This window comes from Sorex fumeus, unplaced genomic scaffold (assembly GCF_029834395.1).
Source record: "Sorex fumeus unplaced genomic scaffold, SorFum_2.1 ptg000130l, whole genome shotgun sequence".
Lineage (NCBI taxonomy): Eukaryota > Metazoa > Chordata > Mammalia > Eulipotyphla > Soricidae > Sorex > Sorex fumeus.
In genome coordinates, this window is record NW_026606187.1 from 6,607,138 (window position 1) to 6,631,755 (window position 24,618).

Consider the following 24,618-nt stretch of genomic DNA (forward strand, 5'->3'; position numbering starts at 1 on the left):
AACATATTATAAAGCTACTATAATTAAAACCCATATTGCTGTACGACAAGACAGATCAGTAAAACTGAACCAAACCCCACAGAGAGATGGCAGTGTGTGTAATTATTTAGGATACAATAAAGTTGGCATTTGAAATCAGCGGGGAAGGGATGAATTATTCAATAAAAGATGCTGAGACAATTGATTACCTGTTTGGAAAAACCTGGCAAATTAGATGCCCATGTGATATTAGATACCACGGAATTACAGGTGAATTACAGCATTTAGAGCTCAAATGGTTCTGTATAAAGGTTCAAATCAGGGAGGAAAAGGGAATGCTTGGATGACCATGGATGAAAGGGGGTGTTTTGTTTTGTTTTGTTTTGCTTTGCTTTGCTTTTTGGGTCACACCTGGCTATGCACAGGGGTTACTCCTCACTCATACACTCAGGAATTACTCCTGGCAGTGCTCGGGGGACCATATGGGATTCTGGGGATCAAACCCAGGTTGGCCACTTGCAGAGCAAATGCCCTACCTGCTGTGCTATCGCTCCAGCCCCAAAAGGGAGTTTCTTGAAGAGTAGTTGGATTGGGGTCTTGGGGGGGGTCTAGCTGTTCCTTATATTTATTTAGTGTGTTTGTTAGCGATAGCACAGTGGTAGGGCGTTTGCCTTGCGCACAGCCAGCCCGGCCAAGCCAGGTTCGATTCCTCCGCCCCTCTTGGAGAGCCCGGCAAGCTACCGAGAGTATTTCACCCGCACGGCAAAGCCTGGCAAGCTACCTGTGACATATTCAATATGCCAAACACAGTAACAACAAGTCTCAAAAATGGAGACGTTACTGGGCCTGCTCGAGCAAATCGATGACCAACAGGAGGCCAGTGACAATGACAGTTTGTTTTTTGGCCACACCTGGCAGTGCTCAGGGCTTACTCCTGTCTCTGTGCTCAGGGACCATTCCTGGTAGGACTTGAGGAACCATTGGGGTGCTGGGGAGCAAACTCCAGTCAGCCATGTGCCAGACAAGGCAACCTGCTCGCTGTACTCTCTCTCCAGCCTCTAGCTTTTCCCTTTATTGATTTCAAAGGCACATACAATGTTCCTTTTCTGGTTTCTGTTTTGAAATGTGAACTTCCCCTCTGTCTCTCGAGTCCCACTTCTCAGGATGCAGATCTGCCCACCCGCTTTCTGTTTGTCTTTCCTCTTATCCCGTTTTTCTTTCTTCTCCTCCAAGTGGCGGCGTCCTGCTTTGCGTAAAGACGCGTCTGTGGCCGGGGCCTGCGGGTGAGGAGGTGGTTCTTGGAGAGTGTGGCAGAGGCCCAGCTGGGTTCCGACAGTCTCACGTGCTGGCATCCACACCGTGACAGCACCACCTCATGACACATTTCCTCGAACGTTCCCCGTTGTTCTCTGATTCACGACTGCATTGATGGTCCTGTTCAGGGGAGTCGGTGCGTCTAAGTTCTTGGGTTCTGAGGGTGTCTTTATGTCATTCATTCCCTTGCGTGCGACTCTGGCTATGTCTGAGATGTTTAAAAGTTTTAAAGTTCAAAGGTTCAAAATGGATTTTCCTTACCCGTTGAAGACTTCACTTCGTCCTATTCTAGAATTCAGAGTGGCAAATGGTTCCTTGGCCAGTCACTGTTGCCTGGCCCTCTGCCTGCCTCTGTTGGCTCCCAGTGCTCTCAGAGTCTTGGATCCTCATCAGGAGCCTTTTCCCCCATTCATACCTTTTGCCAGTTGGTAGCTTTCCAACTTAACGACTCACATGTTTTAGGGAATTTTCTTCTGCTTTCCACGATCACATCCAATTTGATATTCTTTTCTGAACATCCTTTTAGATGGGTGTTAGATGTATTGATCTATCCCTACATGACTGTATCACTTCTTTTATTAATACCGCTTATTTAATTCTTTGTCTGTGTGTGTGTGTGTGTGTGTGTGTGTGTGTGTGTAAGTTGTTTTTGTTTGGGGCCATACCCAGTGGTGCTCAGGGCTTATTCCTGATTCTCTGCTCAGAGATTGCCCCTGGTGGTGCTCAGGGAACCGTTTGTTTTGCTGGGATCGAGCTGGGGCCATCTGTGTGCAAGGCAAGCGCCTAACCCTCTTTACTCTCGCTTTAGCTCTATGTTATTCGTCCTCTGGATTTTTTGGGGGGGAAGGGATTTTTTAAAAAACGCAGTTTAGGGGAATTCCTTAATTTAGACTTTCAGTTTTCTAAGTTCCTCATTAGCTATGTTGGTTCTATTATTAACCCGACCTTTGCATTTCCAGTGTTGAATTTTTCCTTTCCCTTCCTATTGTTTTTTTAAAAATTCAACTATTTGTTTTATTTCAAAATGAAACTAATTTCTGATTGTATAACTGATACATACTCATGTCAGCGTTTCAAACAACATAGAAAAATGAAAGATTGAAACCTAAACATAACCTGTACTTCCCAGAAGAAATGATCGCTGCTCTTTCCTAATCACTGCTAATATATTTCTCTCAACATATAAAGATACACAGGGCACACATTCTTTCTCTCTCTCTGTCTCTCTCAAATGTCTTTTTTTACTTTACCCTGAGCACAGAGCCAAGAGTAAGTGCTGAGCACTGCTAGGTATGACCCCCAGAAAAACAAACCTCTTCAAACCAAATGAAACCATACTACTTACCGAATGTAGTTGATGCTAAAACAGACACCAGAGAAAGCAAGACATGGATCCTGCTGGAACTCTTGGTTCTCTTGGGGATTGCAGACAAGTTTTATATCAAGCATACAGAAAAGTTTACAGATGTGAATTCTCCTGCACGTGTCTATCACTGGTTTTAACAGTGACCAGTCCTGATTCATTTTCCCCCTCCATAACTATAATTGCCCCCTTTCTACTATTTCTTGGTTTACTGAATTCATTTGAATGGAATAATTTTATCCATAAAGATTCCAGGGTGCATCCACAAAGATAGAATTCTTTTTCAAAAATATTTTATTATTTTAAAAAATTAAATCACATTGACAGACACAGTTACAAGGTTGTTCATGATTGAGTTTCCATCATATAATGTCCCAACAGCCGTCCCTTCAGCACGGTTCCCACCACCAATGTCCCCAACCAGTTTCCCTCCCATCACCAGCCTACCTCTATGGCAGACACTTTTCTTTATTCTCCCTATTTTTCTCCCTCTTCTTTTCCCTCCCTCCCTCCCTCCCTCCCTCCCTCCCTCCCTCCCTCCCTCCCTCCGCACCTCCCTCCCTCCTTCCCTCCTCCCTCTTCTCTCTGTCTCTTTCTCTCCCCTACTTTTTGGGCATTATGGTTTGCAATACAGGAGCTGAAATGTTATGAGGTATATCCCATTTCCCACTTTCAACAAGATAGGATTCTTTAACAACAAAAAAAATTAAACACAGTGCCATTATCACACACAGAATTACAATTCTCTAATCTCAATTATTCCTTCACATCATCAAAAAGTGAGGATATCCATTTTCCTGGTGATCTGCTCACATCAAACTATCAGTTCATTTAGATTAGCTTCCCCCCATCCAAATCTTTATATCACATTTAGTTGATACATTTCTTAAATATCTGTGAATAACTTTCTCCTCTGCCCACACTTTTTTCTTTTTGTACGTCTAATTTTTTTTCCTTTTTGTTGATTTTGGGGTGGAGCAGTTTTAGACTTAGAGAAAAATTGAGCAGAAAGTACAGAGAGTTCCCATCTGCCCCCTCAACCTTCTCCCTCTCTCAGGCCCTCTATTATTAACATTTTGCTGGAGTGATACATTTGCTACCTTCAGGTAGCCAATTTTAACATCTTATTATAAATTGAAACCTACAGTTTGTATTGGGGTTCACTCTGAATTATATATTCTACATTAATAAATGCCCACACCATGACAGTATCCATTGTACAGAAGAATTCACTGCCCCAAAATCTGTCCTGTCCTAAAGTTATCTGCTGAAGAAATCATCTGGTTATTTTGTAGTATATGATCTTCCGGTGTACTTATGTGTGCATATATATGTGTGTGTGTGTTTGTGAGGCCACACCCCATGATGGTACTCCTGGCTTACTTTTGGCTCTGCACTCAAGATTCACTCCTGGTGGTGCTCAGGGAACCGCAAAGGGTGCTGGGAATTGGATTGGCTGTGTGCAAGGCATGAGTCTGACTGGCTGTACTATAGCTCCAGACCCAAGCGCTTTTGATTATTTTTATATTTTATGGTTGTCTCATTGTGCCCTTTACCCTGTGCCTCTGTCCTTTGTATTTTCTATATATTGGTGTCGCCTCTAAATGCGCAGTGGCTGGAGAGGGGTTGACACGGGTGCTACACACCTTGGTTCAAATCCTAGCACTGTCCAAGGTTCCCTGGGTACCACCAGGAGTGATCCCTGAGGCCAAAGCCAGGCATAAGCCCTGAGCGCTGCTGGGTGTGGTCCCCACTGCCCCCTAGAAAGGATGTGCTAAGGGATTGTGGGTAGGTTATTGGGTAGGGGGTCCTGCTGTTGCAGACGGGTGCACCTCACAGGACTTCTCTCAGTAGGCGCATGACCTTTGGGTGTTCATGACCCTTGGCAATTGTTGCTGATATTCTTGGTCTCTCTAGGCCTGACCTTGCAGTTTCCTCTTGGTTTTCATGCTCTGAGATGGTCCTTCAGGGAGATTCTGAGCGAATTTCTCCAATACGGTACTCTCCCTTTTATCCACGCAGTTCCAAACTTAGAAAAGTAGATTTGAACCCCCACACCTTAACAAAAGATCAGAACTTCCCAGATCCGCTTTCTTTGGTGTAGATTTTCCGATGACCCTCTGAAATACTCCAGTCCCCAAATAATGGTGCTGTTGCACCAATGTACGTAGTTCCTACAGAGCCAAGTCTGGGCCTCTGTGTGTTTGCGGGCAAACTCTGATAACACCAAGGTAAACATTGCCTCTTCCATCTCATCTCCAAGAGGAGATGAAGGTGTGGGTCTGTCTTCCTGTTTAGTTTTGGCTTCTACACACCCTTTAGATTCTGCACGTTTCTCCGAATGTGATCCGGTGTTTCAATAGACATGTTTTTGTGCTTTTATGGACTTTAAAATGAGCCAGCTATTTTCTCTGGTGCTTGATGTGAGAAATCACGTCTGTTCCCAAACTAGTGGAAAAACAGGCAACTTCAACGGCCTGCAAGAGAGTATAATTTTTTTTTGCGGGGAGGGGTGGTAATGGGGAGGGGTACGGGGTATTCCCCAGCAATACCCAGCAGATTCAGGAGTCCCGCTGGCAATTTGTGGCCAAGCAGGCTATGGGTTCAGTGCAAGGGCTCGGGGTTGGGTGCCACTTCAGTGCCAGTCCTGGGACCCCCTGGCTTGGGGTCTTCTGGGCTGTCCCAGTGCAATGTTTTGGGGACCATGTGGTGCTTGGAATGGAGACAGCACTGCCTGGCTGTGCTCTCTCCCAGCTTTGAGGGTATAATTTTAAACATACGTGAACTTTGCTTTAATTTAAAAAATTCATTTAAAAAATTTCATTTTTGTTTGGGGGCCACACCTGGCAGTGCTCAGAGCTTACTCCTAGTTCTGTGTTCAGAGAAAACTCCTGGTGAGACTTCTTGGGTGCCAGAGATTAAACCCAGGTTGACTACATCCAAGGCAATGTTTTCCCCCTGGTACCATCTCTTGGGGTGCCCTTTGACGCTGAGGTCACTCAGAAGTGTGTCTGATCCATGAGGTGCAGCTCTGTGTGGTCAGGAGAGAGACTCGGGTCGTGGGCCTGGGCGGAATTTGCGCTGTTTGTTTTGGAAAAGCCTTTACTTGTCTTTAAGTCCAGGGTTAATGATCTCTCTCTGTTTCCATGTTTTTTCTTTTGCAGTCTGCTGTTTTGTTGTGCACAAACGCTGCCATGAGTTTGTCACGTTCTCCTGCCCGGGTGCAGACAAGGGCCCTGCTTCTGACGTAAGTACTGGGCACTGGCCTCTCTCTGGTCACAGGTGACACCTCCTGGGGATAAGTGTGGGTGAGGAGGCTGAGACCCAGTGGGCCCAGATGGCCCTCTAGCCTCTGAAGTGTTTCTCATTTTACCCTGCCAAATTTTTAATGAATGAACTGTGTCTCATTGTACTATCCAGGACACTTCGTGCTACATTGTTTCCAAGCCGCACTCCCTGTGGGGCCCCCCAGTAGTGCTTGGGGAGGTGCAGAAGCTTCTCCCAGTGATACTGAGCCACCTGGGAGGAATAGTTAGTGCGTTACTGTGGGCTGTTGGGTGCAGCCTTCTGGGGGTGGGAGGGTTCTCTGGGGTTATACCTGGCAGTGCTTGGGGGGTGGGGGGACTTTGGTGAGGGTGATTAAGCTCGGTTCTTTGCCCATGCAAGGCATGTATGCCTGGCTCCTGAGGTATCTCCCTGCCTTTCTCCATCTGTGGAGCCCCTTCTGTGATTTACTTTCACCTCTGTGACTGGGCCCTGAGGAGTGCTGGGGTAGGGCTCGTGGTCGCTGGGCTATAGGAGGACAGTTACAATGCACCTTAGAGCCCTTTGTTCGGGATTTCTTGACAGGAAGGTCCAAGGATGAGGAAGAAATGGGTTTAATTCCCCTCCCATTTCAGGGATCTATAGCTGGTAGGTCAAACAGACAAATGATGTTGGTTTCAATCATTATGAACGGTTTTAATACAGTTTGGGGGGGAATGAATTTTGTGGTGGTTTTGCATTCATGATGGTGACATGAAAGTCTTCCTTAAGTAAAGGAAAGAAGCTTATGGAGGAGGTCGCTTGCTTGAAGGAAAATATGAAGGAGTGAGGGTTTTTGTTTTTTTTTTCTTTTGGGAGGGGGCTTTTTGAATCATACCTGGTGATGCACAGGGGTTATTCCTGGCTCATGCACTCAGGAATTACTCCTGGCAGTGCTCAGGGAACCATATGGGATGCTGGGAATCGAACCCAGGTCGGCTGCATGCAAGGCAAAAGCTCTACCTGCTGTGCTATCACTCCAGCCCTAGGAGTGAGAGTTTGGATGTCATAAAGATACACTGAGAGTCTCGCTATCTCGGTATCAGTGTCCTGAAGTCCTGTACCTCATTGATTATCTACCCAATAACCATTCTGAGCCTGCAGGGGTGCCTGGGAGGTCTTTGGGTAAAACTCCCCTTTCTGAAAGAAAAGGGGCCCCTTCCTGCCCGGCCAGGCACTTCTGAACTTGTGGTGGTATCTTTGCTGGGTCACTGAGGGAGATACTGTCTGTATTTGGAGCCAAGGCAGAGTGGAAAAGTTGCATCAGTGGCCCAGTCAGTTGCTGAGTCTATGCTGGACCGTCTGAGCGCTGGCTGCCTTTCTGGGTGAGCAGCTCTTCCGCCTGAAGCCCCCTTTGGGGCTAGCCCAGCTCGGAGTCTGCCCTGATACAAGTTGCCTTCACGCACAGGCTTCCCGTGTCCAGTAATGAGCTGGCTACTGTGCGGCCATCACCTCTCGTTCTCTTCGTTTGTTTCCGCTTTGGTTCCCCCGGCCGAATGTCTCTCTCAATCTCAGCAGCAGGTGGAATGTATGAACACAGAGAGAATACAGGACACGGAGTTCTCTGTCTCATTCCTGCCTTTCTCCACTTAGTCTTGGCACCCAGACTCGGCTTTTCAAGAACGAGTGGTGATTACTCTCCGTCCTCGTTGACCTTCTCCACGTGCTCATCTGCTGTTTGGTTGCAAATCCAGGGTGGTGAGGGTGGGCGGGGGGAGAGAAGCAGCTCCCGTTGCCATGGCAAGATGGACCCTCTAGTGCTGAGATTGTGGTTACAATGCTCGGGAAATGGGGTCTTTGGGTTTAAGACTGCCAGGCCGTGTGAGACAGCCCTCTGCAGGCTGTTGGCAGAGATGAAAACGAGACTGTTTGTCTTATTCTCTCAGACCACATTCCTGGCCTTTTAAATATAGTTTCTTTGCTCATCTCCAGAAAAACAGCAAAGTTGTTTTTTTTTTTGGGGGGGGGGTGATGTATAGGGGTGGGACAGCCTGTCTGTTTTGGTTTTTTTTTTAAATTTTTTTGCTTTTTGGGTCACACCCGGCAATGCTCAGGGATTACTCCTGGCTCTGTACTGAGGAATCACTCCTGGCAGTGCTCAGGGGACCCTAGGGGATGCTGGGACTCAAACCCGGATCGGCCGCGTGCAAGGCAAATGCCCTACCCACTGTGCTATTGCTCCAGCCCCTGCCTGTCTCTGTTCTGACTGCTATGTATGCAGACTGAGGCTTGGTCCACCGAGAGCCCTGGAGAATGGTGTGGTCCATTTTCTCTCTGCATTCATGGACTTCACTTGTTGCCTGCTATGAGACAAAAACTCAGCTGACACTGACACTGAAACTTTTGTTCTGCCCGTGGGAAAATCATGGAGTGGGAGAGTATGGGTCGCTGTGGCTCTTGGGGACAGAGACTGAAACCTGGTCAGCAGGAACCTCTCCAGTTCACGGCTCAGACGTCCTTTGTCCTGACGGTAATTTCTAGAGGGCCTCCCTTCCTGAATGTGGGGCAGTTGCAGCAGCTTCCATTTTGGGTCTTCTCGACTGCAACCCCAGGACCAGAGCCCATGCAAGACTCACTGGGCTGCCGGCCTCAGGTAGTGGGGAGGATGGTGATGTGAGTGGCCGGGCCTGGAGTCCGTGGCTTCTGCATGTGGGAGGGCATGTGTGCTCACCCGATGATTTGATAGGGAGGAAGATATGATCCCTCAAAGAAGACCTTGAGGAATAGCAGTGTGTCCTGGATGAAAGCAGATGGATGGAGCCAGCATTTTTTTGAGGCTCATATGCTCTGGGCCCTTGGTCAGAGTACTCGAGGCTCCTTAGGACCCTGAGTTTCTTCCGTGAAATATGCATAAATGAGTAGTTTCTATCTTTATTTAGAGGGAGGGGCCATACACAGTGATACTCAGGGGTTTACTCCTGGCTCTGCATTCAGGACTCACTCCTGCTAGTGCTCAGGGGACCCTGTGGGATGTTGGGGATTGAACTTGGGTTGGCTGAATGGAAGGCATGTGCCCTACCCGTTGCAGGAATCTTAAGTGTATTTTTTTTTTAGTCAGGGGGTGGATTTGGGTCTCACCCAGCAGGCTCAGGGACTATTCCTGGCTCTGTGCTCAGCAGTAACCCCTGGAGGTGCTTGGGGATCATCCGTGGTGTCAGGGATTCGAACCAGGTGAGCTGCATGCAAGGCAAGCATCTTACCCCTCCCTTATCTCTCCTGTCCAGGCGTCTCAAGTGTGTTATCCATAAAAGCACTTGAGGCGGTGTCTGGTACCTAACACAAGCTCTCTACATGAAGACAGAGAGAACAGTGGTTACAAACAGCATCGCCCAACACTGGCCAGGGAGCAAAGACGTGTTTATTTACTGAGTCAAAAGAATGAGCCAGGGCCGGAGCAATAGGACAACGGGGAGGGCATTTGCCTTGCACACGACTGATCTGGGTTCAATCCCCACCATCCCACATGGTCTCCCGAGCACTGCCAGGAGTAATTCCTGAGTGCAGAGCTGGGAGTAACCTCTGAGCATTGCGGGGTACGAAACTAAAAGACAAAAAAGTTTAAAAACTTTTAAAAAAAATAAAAGAATGAGCCAGTGCCTGGCCGCCTCTGACAGGCCTTGCTAGGAGTTAAAGACCCCGGGTAGCTCTTGAGCCTCTCTGTCTGGCTGTGACTGCACAGCTGTTCCTGGCCTTGCCCGTGGCGGAGCAGGCTAGGCTCCCTGCAGCCAGCAGGCAGAGCATTTGGCAGCCTCCCTTGCTTGATTCTATCTCTGGACACAGTTTCAACAAGGCTGATTGGCACCGAGGGTGATGAATCGGTCCAGACTCCTGAACTGGCTTGACTCGGTTCATTGACCTTTGTGTGTCCATGGTTGGCGGCGTGATGAAAGATCTGGCCACACCTGCTCTACCACCTGGCCAGCCTCTTTTTGTCTGCACCTGAGGCTCACGTCAGTGGGGACAGGTACCCTCTACCTGTGACCTTGAGGAATAAGTGTGTGACAGGCACCTGGAGCCACAGAGCTCTGTGAAGAAGGAGAAAAAGGAGTTCTTGGCCTCCACCATCAACCCTCCCAGCCTGTCCGCTCCTGGGAAGGGCAGAAACTGGTTCCTCTGGTCTCCTTCTATAGATGGAATAGTCACGGGACATTAGGTCCCCTGAAGACATTTTGCCAACTGTACCCAGTAGTCCTGGTGAACCCAAACACTGGGTCATTCCATGCCACTGGGGCACCCACTCTGGGGGGAACCTCAATGTGGCAGCGTTGGTGGGTGGCACTCTGGCATCTTTCAGCATCCCCCCACTTCTTGGGCTCACCTTGTTCAGGTTTGCTCTCCCTGGGCTTCTTTGAGATGCTGAGTCTTTGGGGCACCCACCAGTGTTGTGAAGGCACATGGCAGGCTCCCAGCACTCAGCATGTGGACCATGAGCCCGTACTCCTGAAAGGCATCTGAGGTCCAAGAAGAGAAGTGGAGGGCGTGCATCTGGGGTGAGTCCAGTGAGATGATGCTTGCCCTGGGGGGACAGTTTTCGAGTGCTCGCCCGTGTCTACACAGGATCTTTGATGGGGTGGTCTAGGCTTCCCATGCCTGGTGCCTGGTTCCCCTACCATGTGGTATTGTCTCTTCATGCTGGCACATGCTGGCTTATTTGTGGGTGGTTTCGAGGACTCCAGGAAGCCCAGCAAGTATGTCCCTGTGCAAAAGCTCTTAATGGGCCTGTGAATCCTGTTCAATAACGTGTCTCCTGGCCAAGCCTAGAAATAAAGGGATCTGGAGAGAGCTAATACAGGGGTAAAGGTGTTTACTTGCCTTGCACATTGTTCAACCTCAGTCTGATCCTTGGTACCTCCTATGCCCCCGACAATCAGCAGGAGTGATCCCTGAGCACAGAATCAGGAGTAAGCCCTGAGCACAACCAGGTGTGGCCCAGAAGCCAAAATAAGTAAATCAGTGAACAAATGAACAATACAAAAATTGTAGGCTTCAAAGGAGTCATAGCTACCAATGATAGTGAGCTTTATTGAGAAAGAGTTCTGGGTTATCGATGTTTTGTTTGAAGATGTTCTTGTTAGTTTTATTGGTCTGAGGAGAAGCTTTCTTACCATTTATGACCGACCATTGCTAGGCCTCAGGCCTTCCTGGCTCTGTCACTAATTCAGGCTTGGGGAAAAGGGTAGGTACAACTGTTGACTGTATTTTGTATCCTTTCATGAAGTCTTACTTTTGGAATAAATATATTAAGAATGATCCTCATGTGTTAAATGTTGAAGATTTAATCTAAGGAAAAGAAAACAAAAATTTTAAAAGAATATGTTGCAATTTGACATTAAAAAGGACATAAATGCTAACGTATCTGAAATTTGGGTTGCAATAGATGCTTTTTGAGGAAACTTTGAGCAGTTAATTTTGTTGTAAGGAGAAACTGGAAATCAGAATAGGCAAATAACCACGAGTGAAATGAGAACATTGGCCAGGAAATGCTCTTTTTTCTCCTCAAGCTGCATATTAATTGACCCCATGAGTAGATTATTTTCAACTTTGGAGAAATGAAGGATTTCTGGTGTTGAATTATGGAGGAAAATTAATGCTCCGAGTGAGAAAAATCCAATCAGATTCGAAACAGGAAAAGAAATCAGCTGATAGGAAGGACATTGGGATTGGAATAATGGTTACTAGACCCAAGGGCTATAGATCTTGGAATCAAAGCCATAGTCCTGGCCAGATTCTTTCTTGCTGTATCTGTTTGTCCTGTGTGGCAAACCCTCCTCAAACACGGTGACTTATTTCTCATGATGCTGTGAGTTGCTTGTGTCATTGGTCAGCTCTGGGTTTGTTCAGCTCCTCTTCAAGGTTCTGTTGTGTCTTTGTGCGGCTGAAGGGTTGGCTGGTGCTGGGTCACTTAAATAGGGTCTGGTACCAGTTTGGGCAACAGAGGAAGGGATTTTCCCCAGCACTGAGCAGTTCCTGTATATCAGCAGGCTGGCCTACAGTTCTCCTTCTGACACTGTGTCTGGGGCCAGCGTTTGAGTACACTGGTGATGATGTGCTCAGTCTTTTTTTTATGATAAATTGATCACATTTTATTTTTATATTTATTTTACTTCATCTTTGAACAACATTCTTTTTAAAAAACTTTTTTAAATGAATCACTGTGAGGTAGTTACAGACTTACAAACTTTTGTGCTTATGTTTCAGTCATGCAATGATCGAGTACCCATCCCTCCACTGGTGCCTGTTCTCCATCACCAATGTTCCCAGTGTCTCTCACTCCCATCCCCCCACTTCTGTGGCAGGTGCATTCTCTTTTACTCTCTCTCTCCCTTTGGGTGTTGTGGTTTGCAATACAGGCATTAAGTGTCCATCATGTTTGGTCTATAGTCTACCTTCAGCACGCATCTCCCATCCCAAGCGTGCCCTCCAGGCATCCTTTACTTGGTGGTCCCTTCTCTATCTGAGCTGCCTTTTCCCCCAACATGTGAGGCCGGCTTCCAAGCCGTGGAGCCATCCTCCTGGTCCTTATCTCTACTATCTTTGGGGGTTAGTCTCCCAGTCTGCAACTTTGTATTCCACAAATGAGTGGATGTGCTCAGTCTTACAAGACTCCCCCACCCTCCCTGCTTGAACTGTCAGTCGCCAGCTTCTGGCTATAAACCTGAGGTTCCCTTTTTGATTGAATTAGTTCATTAGACCAACTCACAGAACTTAGAAAACTCATTTGCTCACGGAACACAGGCTTCTTATGAGAGTCCCCAACCCAGGAAGAACCAAATGGAAGCGATAGAAGAGGGCAAGTGTGGAGAAAGGCCACTGAGGTCCCAGGTCCTCTCTGCATGTGCCACCCTCCCCCAGCTGCCACACACTCACCAACCCTGAGGCTTCAAACCCTGTCCCTCCCACCTTCCTCATGGAGCTGTTACTGCACAGGCACGGTCGATTAAGCCATTGGCCACTGTTGATTGAACTCTTTCCCCCCAGAAATCAGGGGGCTGGTGTACTGAGGTTCCAACCCTCTAATCACTGTTGGTTCCCCTGGCAACCAGCTCTCATCCTTAGTTGCTTTCCAGAAGTTGCCTCATTAACATAATAACAAAAGACACCTTCATTGCTCTCCTCTTAGGAAATTCCAAGGGTTTTTGGAGCTGGGTACCTGAAGACCAAATATATGTATATTTCTTCTCAGAAATGACAGTTATGCCGGTACCCTTGCTTGCTGCCCCAACATAGCCATCGTCTCGCTGTTGGCCGGGCCGTGAAGGTCTTCACCCTAAGCCCTTTCCAGCTAAGGGTGAAGCCCACCCACTGGTCTTGGCTGTTGGGAAAATGCCGCAGTCACGGGTGTTTGTGTCACACTCATAGTCATGGCCACCAGCACACTCAGGGGTGGAGCTCTAGACAACCTCCCCTGAGTGTGGAGAGACAGACCTTCTCTAAACACAGAGGTCCTCTGGAACGGGGATTGTGGCCATTCTGGGGTCTCCTGCACTGTCACCTGCTGTGTCTGCTGCCTGGGTTGCCCTTCCATACCCACTTTGCTCTTTGTATGGGAGATGGATCAATGGATGGGGCCAGCGGGGAGTCGGGGTTCCTTGACCCTCTTTGACTTCTGGTAGGGGTCAAGGGGCTAGAGGGTGATTGGAACAGAAGGGAGTGAACCAGAGTTTCATTCGGGGGTCCTCTTGATGCTCCCCTTTGACAGAGGTCTTACATTTTGGAGGGGTGGCATGCCTGGTGGTGCTCAGGACTTATTCCTGGCTCTCCACTCAGGGATCAGTACTCCTGGAAGTGCTTGAGGGACCAGGTGGGATGCTAGGGATCAACTCCATGTTGGCCACCACATGCAAGGCAAGAGCCCTCCCAGCTGTCCTATCTCTCTGGTTCTCTGCTCTTCCAAAGATAGTCTTCCCTACACAGTTCTGTCCTTTTAGGTCCCAGTGGCTCCATCGTTCCCTTGTCTCTTCACTCTGAAATGCCCCCTTTGTCTTCCCTTGCCCTTGAACCTGCGTGATCTCCATTATCTGCTTCACACTTTGCCCACACCTTTATAAATAGTCTTTTCCCGAAACAATCCTTAAGCTCTCTTGGAATATACCATCTGTTTTTGTATGTTTGTTTGTTTGTTTGTTTGTTTGTTTCTTTCTTTCTTTCTGCTGGGACTCTTGCTGAGTTGTCCTTGCCTCATTTGTGTTTGATGTAGATGGAATTATGCCTATAAAAAGATTCATCAACTGGGTTACAGTTGGCCAGACGGGCAGGTAGAGACCCTAGTGGCAGAAACCAGCTCCTCTCCCTGTGTTCGGGATCTGTCCCGTAGAAGGGTTCTGATTGGTTGGTTCTCTGTGGAGGATGAAGTTTTTCAGGTCTAGTTTGTGTGGCATCACTGTAAATCGGGACCAATATAGAAAAAGAAAGAGGTGGTAGGTCACTGGTAGGGCACTTGCCTTGCATGTGTGAGGCTGGGGTTCCTGGCACCCACACAATATTTTTTTTAAATCACTGTGAGATATACAATTACAAATTTGTTCGTGATTGAGTTTCAGTCATACAACTCATCCTTCACCAGTGTACATTTCCCGCTGTACCAGCGTCCCTAGTTTCCTTCCCAACCCTATCCCCCCCCCGTCTCCCCCTTTTGTTTTCTTTTTGGCACTGTGGTTTGAAATACTGTTATTGAAAGGTTATCAGGGATATCACTTTCCCTCTTTTTAGTACCCAGTTCTTTTCCAGAGTGATCATTATCAACTATCATTGTCATAGTGATTCCTTTTCTGTCCTAACTACCCTCTCCCCACCCCTTAATCCCCTATGGCAAACTTCCTACCATGGACCAGTCCCCCTGGCCCTTGTTCCTGTTGTCTTTGGGTATTATTCTCTATATATATATGTATATGAATATATATGTATATGCATATGTATATGCATACGTATATATTTTATATATACATACCACAAATGAGTTCAGTCATTCTATGTCTGTCCCCGTCCCTCTGACTCATTTTACTCCACATTCCTGACTTCATTTTTCCTAATGCCTGTGTAGTATTCCATTGTGTAGATGTACGATAGTTTCTTTGTCCACGCATCTGTACCCAGGTACTCGGGTTGTTTTCAGATTCTAGCTATAGTAATGACACAGATTTCTTTAAAAAAATAGAAGAGGTGGGTGGAAAGCAGGTTTGAGCCGGGGCTGGCGGGAGCGGCAGGGACCTCATGGGAAGGGGGGCTTTGTGGGCCGTCCCCCACGCCCCACCGAGGTCGCCAGCTGCCCCCCATGAGCGGCTCTCCGGCATGGCCACGACTCCAGGGCACAGAAACCAATCTCTTAACTAGCTAACTTTTAATAGAAATTCTTCCAGGGTCAATAAGTAAAGTAGTAGAAATTCAAAACCGCGCGGCCGCTATCGCGACATCACTTTATTCTTAAACCAAGTTGTAGAAAGCAAATCATTTCACAACGCTGTTTCAGCATGTCTGATTGTGGGGGGTGGGTCGTAAACTCTAAACAATAATTGTGCATCTTCTATCGAAATAATCTATCTAGTCAAAGTAGATAGAGTGTTAACTAGAACTCATCTGCCTCACAGGAATTGGGAGGGATAGGAGGTGGGGTTCTATTGGGGTTCGCGGTTAAAAATAAGTATTGGTAAAGGGAAATGTGTTTGATATTTACATGACTGAGACCTAAACCCGAAAGCTCTGTAACTTTTCCCACAGTGATTCAATAAATAAATAAATTATAAAAAAAAAATAGAAGAGGTGATGGGAAACTTTGACAGCCAATAATGTCACTAGTCACCAAAGATTTGAATAGACACCTCTCTGAAGAGGACACACTGATTATCAGTGAAATGCAGATAAAGACCACAGGGAGATGCTATCTCATGCCTGTGAGCATGGTTTCAAATGAGCAGCACTCAGAGAGGAAACGTTGCAAAGGGCATGTAGAAATAAGGCAATATTGACCACCGCCATTTTGGATAACCATTACGGGGCTTTCTTAAGACCCTAAGGCTAGGGCTGTTTTAGGATCTAGCACTTTGGATATTGAGGTGGGGCTGACAGAGACAGTAGCACGATCATTTAGATTCACCCCAGTGCTTTTTGGCTACTGCATTGCAGTACCATAGCCAAACTGTGGCAACAGATGAAGTGCCTCTGATAGGTGACTGGATAAAGACGATGGGTGCAGTCGTATAATGGAATACTATTCAGCACTGAAAAAAGACAAAAACTTGCATTAAGAGGCAAAAGGAAGACACTCCAGGGAGTTACACAAATCAAAATAAGTCAAAAGGAAAAAGACAAGCTAGATGGTTTCACCTCTGTGTACCACATAAGGATGTAAGATTAATGAACAAAATGAAATAAAAACCAGTGGACATTGATGACATGTTTAGTGACAAAGAGGCTGGGGAGATGGACTGGGGGAGAGTTAAAGAAAAGTCATCTGTTATGAACGTGTGCTTCTGAGCTACATGCATCTCAGTGACCCCAGGAAGGGCTCGTGAAAATCTGTTGGAAAGTAAGTGGTTTACCAGCTGAGAATTTGTCTCCAGGTTAGGTAATGATATTATTAGGGTGGTTGTGGTTTTTGCAGGTTAGTGTTTTGTTTGGTGGTTGCACCTGACTCACAGCAACAACAAAGTACCATAAGATGGGATACTTTGCAGTCATGAAAATGTCACAATGTCTGGGGCATTAGGATAAGAAATGGAGGGGGGGGGACAGAGAGGGAGGGAGAGAGCGAGAGAAAAAAGAGAGAGAGAGCACTAAAAATCAAAGGGCATCAATGTTAGTGCTGCAGAGTTACTGGATGAGCCGCAGCAGAGAGCAGGGAGTTCTGAAGGGCCTGATCTGGGGAGCAATAGTTTAAACTCCGCTCACAGGGGAAGCTCAAGCACCCCGTTCTAGGTGTGTTTGGGCTGCCTGTTGGCTGGGCTCTCCTTGATTTGGGGTGGGTTTTGTGCTGAGCGTTGCAGGCTCCCTGAGATGGGCTGGGGTGAGCTCCCCCAGCTGGTTGGGTGTGGGGTTCCTGTACCCCAGCTTGAACTCACACCTATGCTGCATTCAGGCCGGGCTGTAGCATCCTGGCTCTGTGACTCCCCTCCACCCCCCATCACACACGCACACACACACACACACACACACACACACACACACACACACACTGCTGTCAACGGGAGCTCCGTGAGCATCTTTGGGAATCCCTAGAAGCTCCTCGTGGTCCCCAGGCAAGTCCTGGCCTGGTCCTCAGCTTCAGAGGCAAGGCTTCCTCCATCCCCAGTAAGCACTGCCTGGTGTCCGGGCAGGGAAGCAGTAAGCATTCGCCCTTGCATGCCTGGGTGCTCACAGCCCTCCAGGAGCCAGCGCAGTACACGGAGCTCTGGACCCGGCTGACCCCTGTCAGAAGGTGAAGCAGCAATTAGGGCTGAATATGCCTCTTGGCTTTCCGACAAGATCACACCAGCACCCAGAGAAAGCCTTGAGCTGCCTGCATCTCTCAAGGGCGAATGATATCAGGGTTCAGTGCAATGGGGTGGTTCTCTCCTCCTCTCCCCCCTTCCTCCTTCCCTTCTTTCTCTTCCCCATTCCTTTTCCTCACCTCCTAGTCTCCCGCTCCACCCCTCCCCTTATCGGAATCTGAAAGTGAAGATTCTGCTGAAGCTCCATCCTGCATAAGAGATGGAGCTCTGTGACTTTTGTATCCACCACAGACGTGACTGGCAGCCAGGGCATGTGTTTTCCAGAAGCCAGAAGGAGGCCTTGCGGGGTGCTAGCCCACCTCTGAGGTTCGGCTGGTCTAGCTGAGCGTCCCGGCTGCCCTTCGCTACTCAAAGGGTTGTTGTGTGGAATTTTAAGGCAGAGGATCTGTGTGTGCCATTGAAATAGTCTTTGGTCTTTGGTGGCTTCAAAAGGAATTTATTAGAGAGGATCCGATTTGTTGCAGAGAACTGGAAGAAACCCTCACCGCTGAGCAGTTCTTCCTGATTTTAGTAAATTCAGGTTCCAGGAGGAGGGAGATTTTGTGGCCAAGCTCCGGTTATTGGAGGGATCCTTGGTTTAACATTTTTTGTTTTTTTTTTTATTTTTAAAAATTTTTATTAGTGAGATACCATGAGGTACAGTTGTAGACTTACGACTTTTTGTGCTTGGGTTTCAGTTATACACTGATCAAATACCCATCCCTCCACCAGTGCCCATTTCCCACCACAACGGATCCCAGTGTCCCTCCCACCCCCATCCCCCCCATCCCCCCCTGCCTCTTGTTTTGTTCTCTCTCGCCTTTTGGGTCCTGTGGTTTGCAAAAGAGGCATTGAGTGGCAATCATGTTTGGTCTACAGTCTACTTTCAGCATGCTTCTCCCATCCTGGGAGGATCCTCCCAACATCCTTTATTTGGTGCCCCCTTCTCTGTCTGAGCTGCCTTTTCCCCTAGCACGTGCGGTTGGCCTCCAAGCCATGGAGCTAACCTCCTGGTACTAATCCCGGCCACTCTTGGGTGTTAGTCTCCTATTTTGTTACTTTATGTTCCCCAGATTAAACACCGTGTGTGTGCGCGTGTGCGCGCGCTGAGTTTTTTTTTCTGCCTTTTGGGGTCACATCCGTCAATGCTCAGAGGTTCTTCCTGGCTCTGCACTCAGGAATCCCTCCTGGCAGTGCTGGGGGGACCCTATGGGATGCCAGGGATCGAACCCAGGTCCGCTGCATGCAAGGCAAACGCCTTCCCTGTTGTCCTATCGCTCCCACCCCATGCTAAGATTTTTGAAGGAGAATGGAGATACTGTAGTCCAAAAAGGTAAGCTGAGGTGTGAGACCAGACCCGCCCCCCACCCCCCGCCCACGTGTTCACTACAATTCTCAAATGCCCTTTGCAGTTAAGACAGGCTGCTGAGTGTTTCCGGCTTGTTTGGGGGACCCGCAGGAAACATCCCTCACCGGGGAGAGCGCCAGGCAGTTTCTATGTGAAAGTTCTCTGGGAACCCTGGCGGGAAGCCCTGTTTGGTGACGCCCCCAATGGGATTGAGCGTGATTGTGCTTCCTGAATGGCTGTGCTGTGGGAGGTCCTTGTTGGTCACGAGCCGAACCACCTTGAACAGCTTCCCGCACGTCCAAAGCGAAGGATAACAACGAGGCTGACGCAGCGCCCCCTCTCCAGGGCCGCCGCGGGGATGATGGAAAGCGCGCATCCGCTTGGTGGACGCCCCGCGCGTGCTGCGCTGCTCCACACGCCCCCCACCCGCGCGGCTCCTTTCAACGCTGAGCGCCCAAGTTTCAAAGCCCCGCTGCCTCTTGGGGGCCTGCCGTGCTTCTGTCTTGCTGTCCGGAATACAAAGGCTCGGGGGCTGGTGGTGGGGAAAGGAGATGGTTCCGAGGACCGCGCGCGCGCTCCGAGCTCATTGGCGCACACTCGTGCGCCCCGCGCCCCCGACGGTTTGCGCAATGCAGCGCCCGCGTGGAAAGGTCGGGACACGCAGCTTTCTCGGCGGCTTTTGTCCCTCGCTGTCACCGAGAGACAGAGCTTCCTGCCGGGGAGGAGGACGCTGTGACTCTGTGGCGTGCAGCATCCAAGGACGGACGGGGCGCCGGGCTTGAAAGAGCCAAAGACAGCCCGTGGCATGAGTTATTTTAGCTCCGGGTGCAGGGGAAGGGGTGGAGAATCGACCTCAAAGTCTCATGAAAGGCAGAACATCCCAGAAGTCCTTCAGCTCCGGAGCCGACTGCAGGCTCGGACAGACCTAAGGGCGGAGGCCGCAGAGAGGGGCTGCTGGAGGGAGGTGGAGCCCCAGCGCTGACTTCTGATCTCTCGCTGCTGCTTCTGTCCTTTTGTCTTCCTCAGGTCACTGTTCACCCTCCAGTGGAGCACTAGAATTTCCACGGATCTTTTGGGGGGCACGAATTTATTTTTTAAAGGAAGACATCCCTGACTTAAGTTATTGCATTGATTTCACAACAGTCTATTTTTTTAATGCTTCTTCAAAATGAAATGGTCTATAGCTTCTTCACTTCCTAAGTGTCACCATCCTCCCCTCTCCGTCTGTGACCTCCTCCACCCTGGATGCCTCTTGTGCCCTCTATCCTGCACCCCATCCTCCGCCTGATGGCAAATAAATGCTGTGGCCTGAATCGGACAGTTGCCTTTAAGTCTGTTCCCTTGCTTTGTTTATATAAGAGAGCTCATATATTTGTCCTTGCTTCTGATTTATTTCACTTCACACAACTTCCTTGGGTTCTACCCAGTTTGTAGGAAAAGGCGCCATTTCATCTTTTCAGAGCTGTATAGTATTCTACATCCTCTGTATCCCCTCATCTGTCATTGGGCATGGGGCTGTTTCATAGTCTGAGCTATTGTGAACAATGCTGTGAACAACACAAGAGTGTTTATATCCTTCTGAAATTGTGGTGAAGGAGTGGTGGTGGGGGTGGGTGGGTGGGAGAGACACACCTGGCAGTGCTGGGGGGTGATGATGCAGGGCACATGCAGTGCCAGGGCTAAAACCCAGGATCTGGAACATGCAAAGTGCAACCATTTGAACAGCATTCCGGCACTGAATTAGTATTTTTGCTGTATGAGAGTAGAACTCCAGGAGTGGTATTGTGGGGTCTTAGGTTACGTCTGTGTTTAGCATCTTGGAAATCCCCCGATGATTTCCTAAGGGGCGGAACAAGTCCACACTCAGACAGGAAATTCCTTTATCTCTGCCCCTTCACTCACCCGTGTTCCCCGTCTCAGTGATGCAGGCCATTCTCAGTGGTTTGAGGTGAGTCCTCTTTGTCGGAGCCCTGATTTGCATTTCTCTGATAACCAGTGATGCGCTAATACAGAGCGTCATTTCATGGACCAAATGGCCGTCTGTATATCTTCTTCGAAGAAGTGTCTGTTGATCTCTTCTGCCCATTTTTAATGGGGTACATTTTTTAAAAAATTGTTGAGTATTTTTTAAATAGCTGAGTTTTGTGAGTTCTTGATAATACCATTGCTGTTAGCCTAATGTCAGATGTTTGCAGTGGAATATCTTACCCCACTCTGTAGGAATTTTTGTTGCTATTTTGATATGCAGAGCTTTTAAGTTTTGTTATGTGGGGGGTGGCATACCTGAGGGTGCTCAGGGGCCGTCCTGGTTCTGTGCACCTTGTATTCCCTGAGCAATGCCGAATAGAAAGCCAGGAGGAGCCCTCAAACATTGTCTGGTGTGGCCCCCTTTCCCTCTAAAAAGGAATTATAACTCATTTCAACAGGCACAGCACTGAATCTGCAAATTGATTTGGGTAGGCTGGTCAGATGTGGTGCCAGGGATTGGAGACAGTGCCTTAACCCCTGCACGGTCTCTGACCCTGCAGAACTTTTGAACATGCTGGAATCCTAGTTTGTTTCTGCTAGTTCCTAGTTCCTTTGCTGTCAGAGTGAAGTTTCCACAGACCCCATTGAAGCTGATGTCATGGAGTGTTTTGTCCTTGTTTCCCTCTCTGTGACTTATGGTTTCATGCCTTATATATTAGCCTTTAATCCATTGTAAACTGATTTTTGTGTATGGTGGTGTGAAGGAGTGGTCTACTTTCAGTCTTTTGCCAGTGGATATCTGGTTTTCACTGCATCATTTGTTGAAAAATAAATTTATTTTTCCTTTGTATGAGCTTGGTTCTTTGGTCATAAATTAAGAGTCTATAAATATATATGCACATGTAGGCACACAAATATATAGACACACATGTGTAGGTTTATCTCTGAGTTCTCAATCCCATTCCATGATCTGTATGTCTGTTTTTTGTTTCAATGCCATATATACGTATGTATTTATACACACATATTTTGGGTCATATCTGGCTGAGCTCAGGGGATTCTACAGCAGGGTAATTGTCCCCGGCAGTGCTCAGGGGACCGTGTGGTGCTCAGATCTACTTCTGACTCCCACATGCAAAGCATGTGCTCCAGCACTTTTTGCTATCTCCCTGGCCTGTATGTTATTTTTATTATAATTGTTTATATTATAGTTTGCAATCAAGGAACATGATGCTCCAATCTTTTTCTCAATATTGCTTTGGCTATTAGAGGTCTTTTGTGGCTCTATAAAAAATTCAATAATGTTTGTTCCACTTCCGTGAAGAATTCCATTAGAATTTTGATAGCAAGGGCGGGAGAAAGAGCTCAAATGGACCAAATCCTTACTTTGCCTGTGGAAGGTTCAGGTTTGATCCCTGGCACCTTATATTCCCTGAGCAAAGCCAAATAGGAAGCCAGGAGGAGCCCCCCCCCCCAAACATTGTCTGGTGTGACCCTTATCCCTTCAAAAAGGAATTATAACTCATTTCACTGGGCACAGCATTGGATCTGCAAATTGATTTGGGCAGGCTGGTCATTTTGACAGTGTTCAGTGTCTTAATCCATGAACATGGAAGAACTTTTCATGTTTGCCTTTCATTTCTTTGAACAGCGTCTTGCTGTTTTCACTGTACAGGTCTTTCACTGCTGTTGTTAAGTATATTCCTGAGGACTTCATTCTTGGAGAGGCAGTGGTGGATGGTTAATTTCCTCTAAGTATTTTTTAGAAATAATATCCTGTGACCATCATTCATAGACACAGATCTTTGTTTGTAAGCACATCACATAAAAGGACTCTTTTCTTCATTGTCCTCTCTAGAGTAAGGCTGTTATCATCCCCATTTTACAGATAAGGAAGCAAAGGCACTCAGAGATCAGTAAGTGGCCTGGGGATTTCTTGGCCAGGGAGTGGCAGAGCCAGGTGACAGACCCAAGCACCCACTCAGTCTGCCCCCATCTGTCCTCTCCCCAACACCCTCAAATGCCTCTTTCCTACCACCCTACCTGTACAAATCCCATTGAAGCAGACAGTTCACTGCCTTTCCAGAGGTGCACCCCAGAAACCCCGGCCACAGCCTTCCCATGCTGCTGGCCCAGAGGTAAGCGGACACCAACCCCACGCTGGACCATTCCTTTTCCTTTTCTGAAATTCAGAATTAGGAGTCGCTGGTGCTGGTTCAAGTCTGGGCCCCTTCCACAGTGCTTGACAGCTATTTCTCATCCTTGGAAAGTATCTGCCTGGATGAAATTTTTTACACAGCGAACATTTCTTTGTGTCACCCCCAAATCACAGGAAGAGCTGAGGGAAAGAGTAGGGAAAGAAGGGTGTGGTTGACAAGAAGACCAGTTGTAAGTTGTGAAGATAATCTGACCAGTCCCAGCTATAGAGAAAGCTCTGGAAAAGGGAGAGTGGGTGGGTAGGTGAGGGGGTGTTTTCTGGTTTTATGCTGAGAAGACTAAGAGGGTAACATTATATGTGTGTGTGTGTGTGTGTGTGTGTGTGTGTGTGTGTGTGTGCATGCACGTGCAGAGCAATAGCACAGTGGATAGGGTGTTTTCCTTGTATGCAGCTGACCCGGGTTCGATTCCTCTGCCCCTCTCGGAGATCCCGGCAAGCTACTGAGAGTATCCCGCCCGCACGGCAAAGACTGGCAAGCTACCCGTGATGTATTCAATATGCCAAACACAGTATCAAGTCTCACAATGTTACTGGGCCCACTCGAGCAAATCAATGAACAACGGGAAGATATCATATATGTAGCACTATCTGTGCTACATACGTGTCGGCCGTGTGCAAGGCAAATACCCTATCCATTGTGCTATCACTCGAACCCCAGAGAGAGAGAGAGAGAGAGAGAGAGAGAGAGAGAGAGAGAATACTTATCCAAATATTTAAGAGTTTTATGAGGGAGCACTGGCTCGGCTCTTCACACGCTATCTGTCTGAATGCAAAGTTCCATCCCAGTGGAAAACCAACAGGACTGTACTATTACACAAGAAGGGAAACATCCATGACATTGGCAACTGTCGCCCAATCTGCCTATTGTCTGTCGTCTACAAGCTGTTCACTCGAGTCATCCTGAAAAGGATTGGCAGAACACTAGATGAAGGACAACCATGCGAGCAAGCCAGGTTCCGCAAAGGATTCAGCACCATCGACCATATCCACACGATAACCAAGCTCATTGAGGTTTCTCGGGAGTTCAAGATGCCGCTCTGTTTAACGTTCATTGATTTAAAGAAGGCCTTTGATTCTATTGAGTCGGAAGTGGTCATTGAAGCCCTAGCCAGTCAGGGCGTTCAAACTCAATACATCAGGATCCTCCATGAGCTGTATTATGGATTCACTACCGGGATCTCACCATTCTACAAAGAAGTAATCATCCATGTCAAGAGAGGGGGGGTTCAGCAGGGTGATACTATTTCACTGAAACTCTTTAATGCCACCCTCGAGAACATCATGCGACAACTGTAATGGGAAGGAATGGGAGTGAAGACAGATGGTCGGCAACTACACCACCTCCGCTTTGCTGATGACATCGTTCTAATAACATCAAACGTCAGCCAAGCGGCACAAGTGCGGACCGACTTTGACCGTAAGTGTGGAAAGGTCGGATTACAACTGAATCTCACAAAGACAATGTTCATGAGAAACAGTCTTGTTCCTGATGTTCCATTCACTCTCAACAGAACGACCATCTCCAAATGCAACAGTTACATATACCTAGGTCGAGAAGTCAACATGACGAATGATCTGGCACCTGAGTTATGTAGGAGGAAGAGAGCGGCTTGGAATGCCTTCAAGAGTGTTGAAGAAATAACTAAGAGGACAAAGAACCTCC

The 24,618-nt window shown here is 47.8% G+C and overlaps 1 protein-coding gene across 2 annotated transcripts in view; it reads left to right on the top strand.

The window, feature by feature from the left end:
- PRKCB (protein kinase C beta) overlaps nucleotides 1-24,618 on the top strand; it is a 338,310-nt gene that overhangs the window by 143,280 nt on the left and 170,412 nt on the right. For both annotated transcript variants that reach the window (XM_056138779.1, XM_056138780.1), the window contains exon 3: nucleotides 5,821-5,903. In XM_056138779.1, coding sequence (XP_055994754.1) covers nucleotides 5,821-5,903 — 83 coding nt within the window. The remainder of the gene's footprint in view (nucleotides 1-5,820; nucleotides 5,904-24,618) is intronic.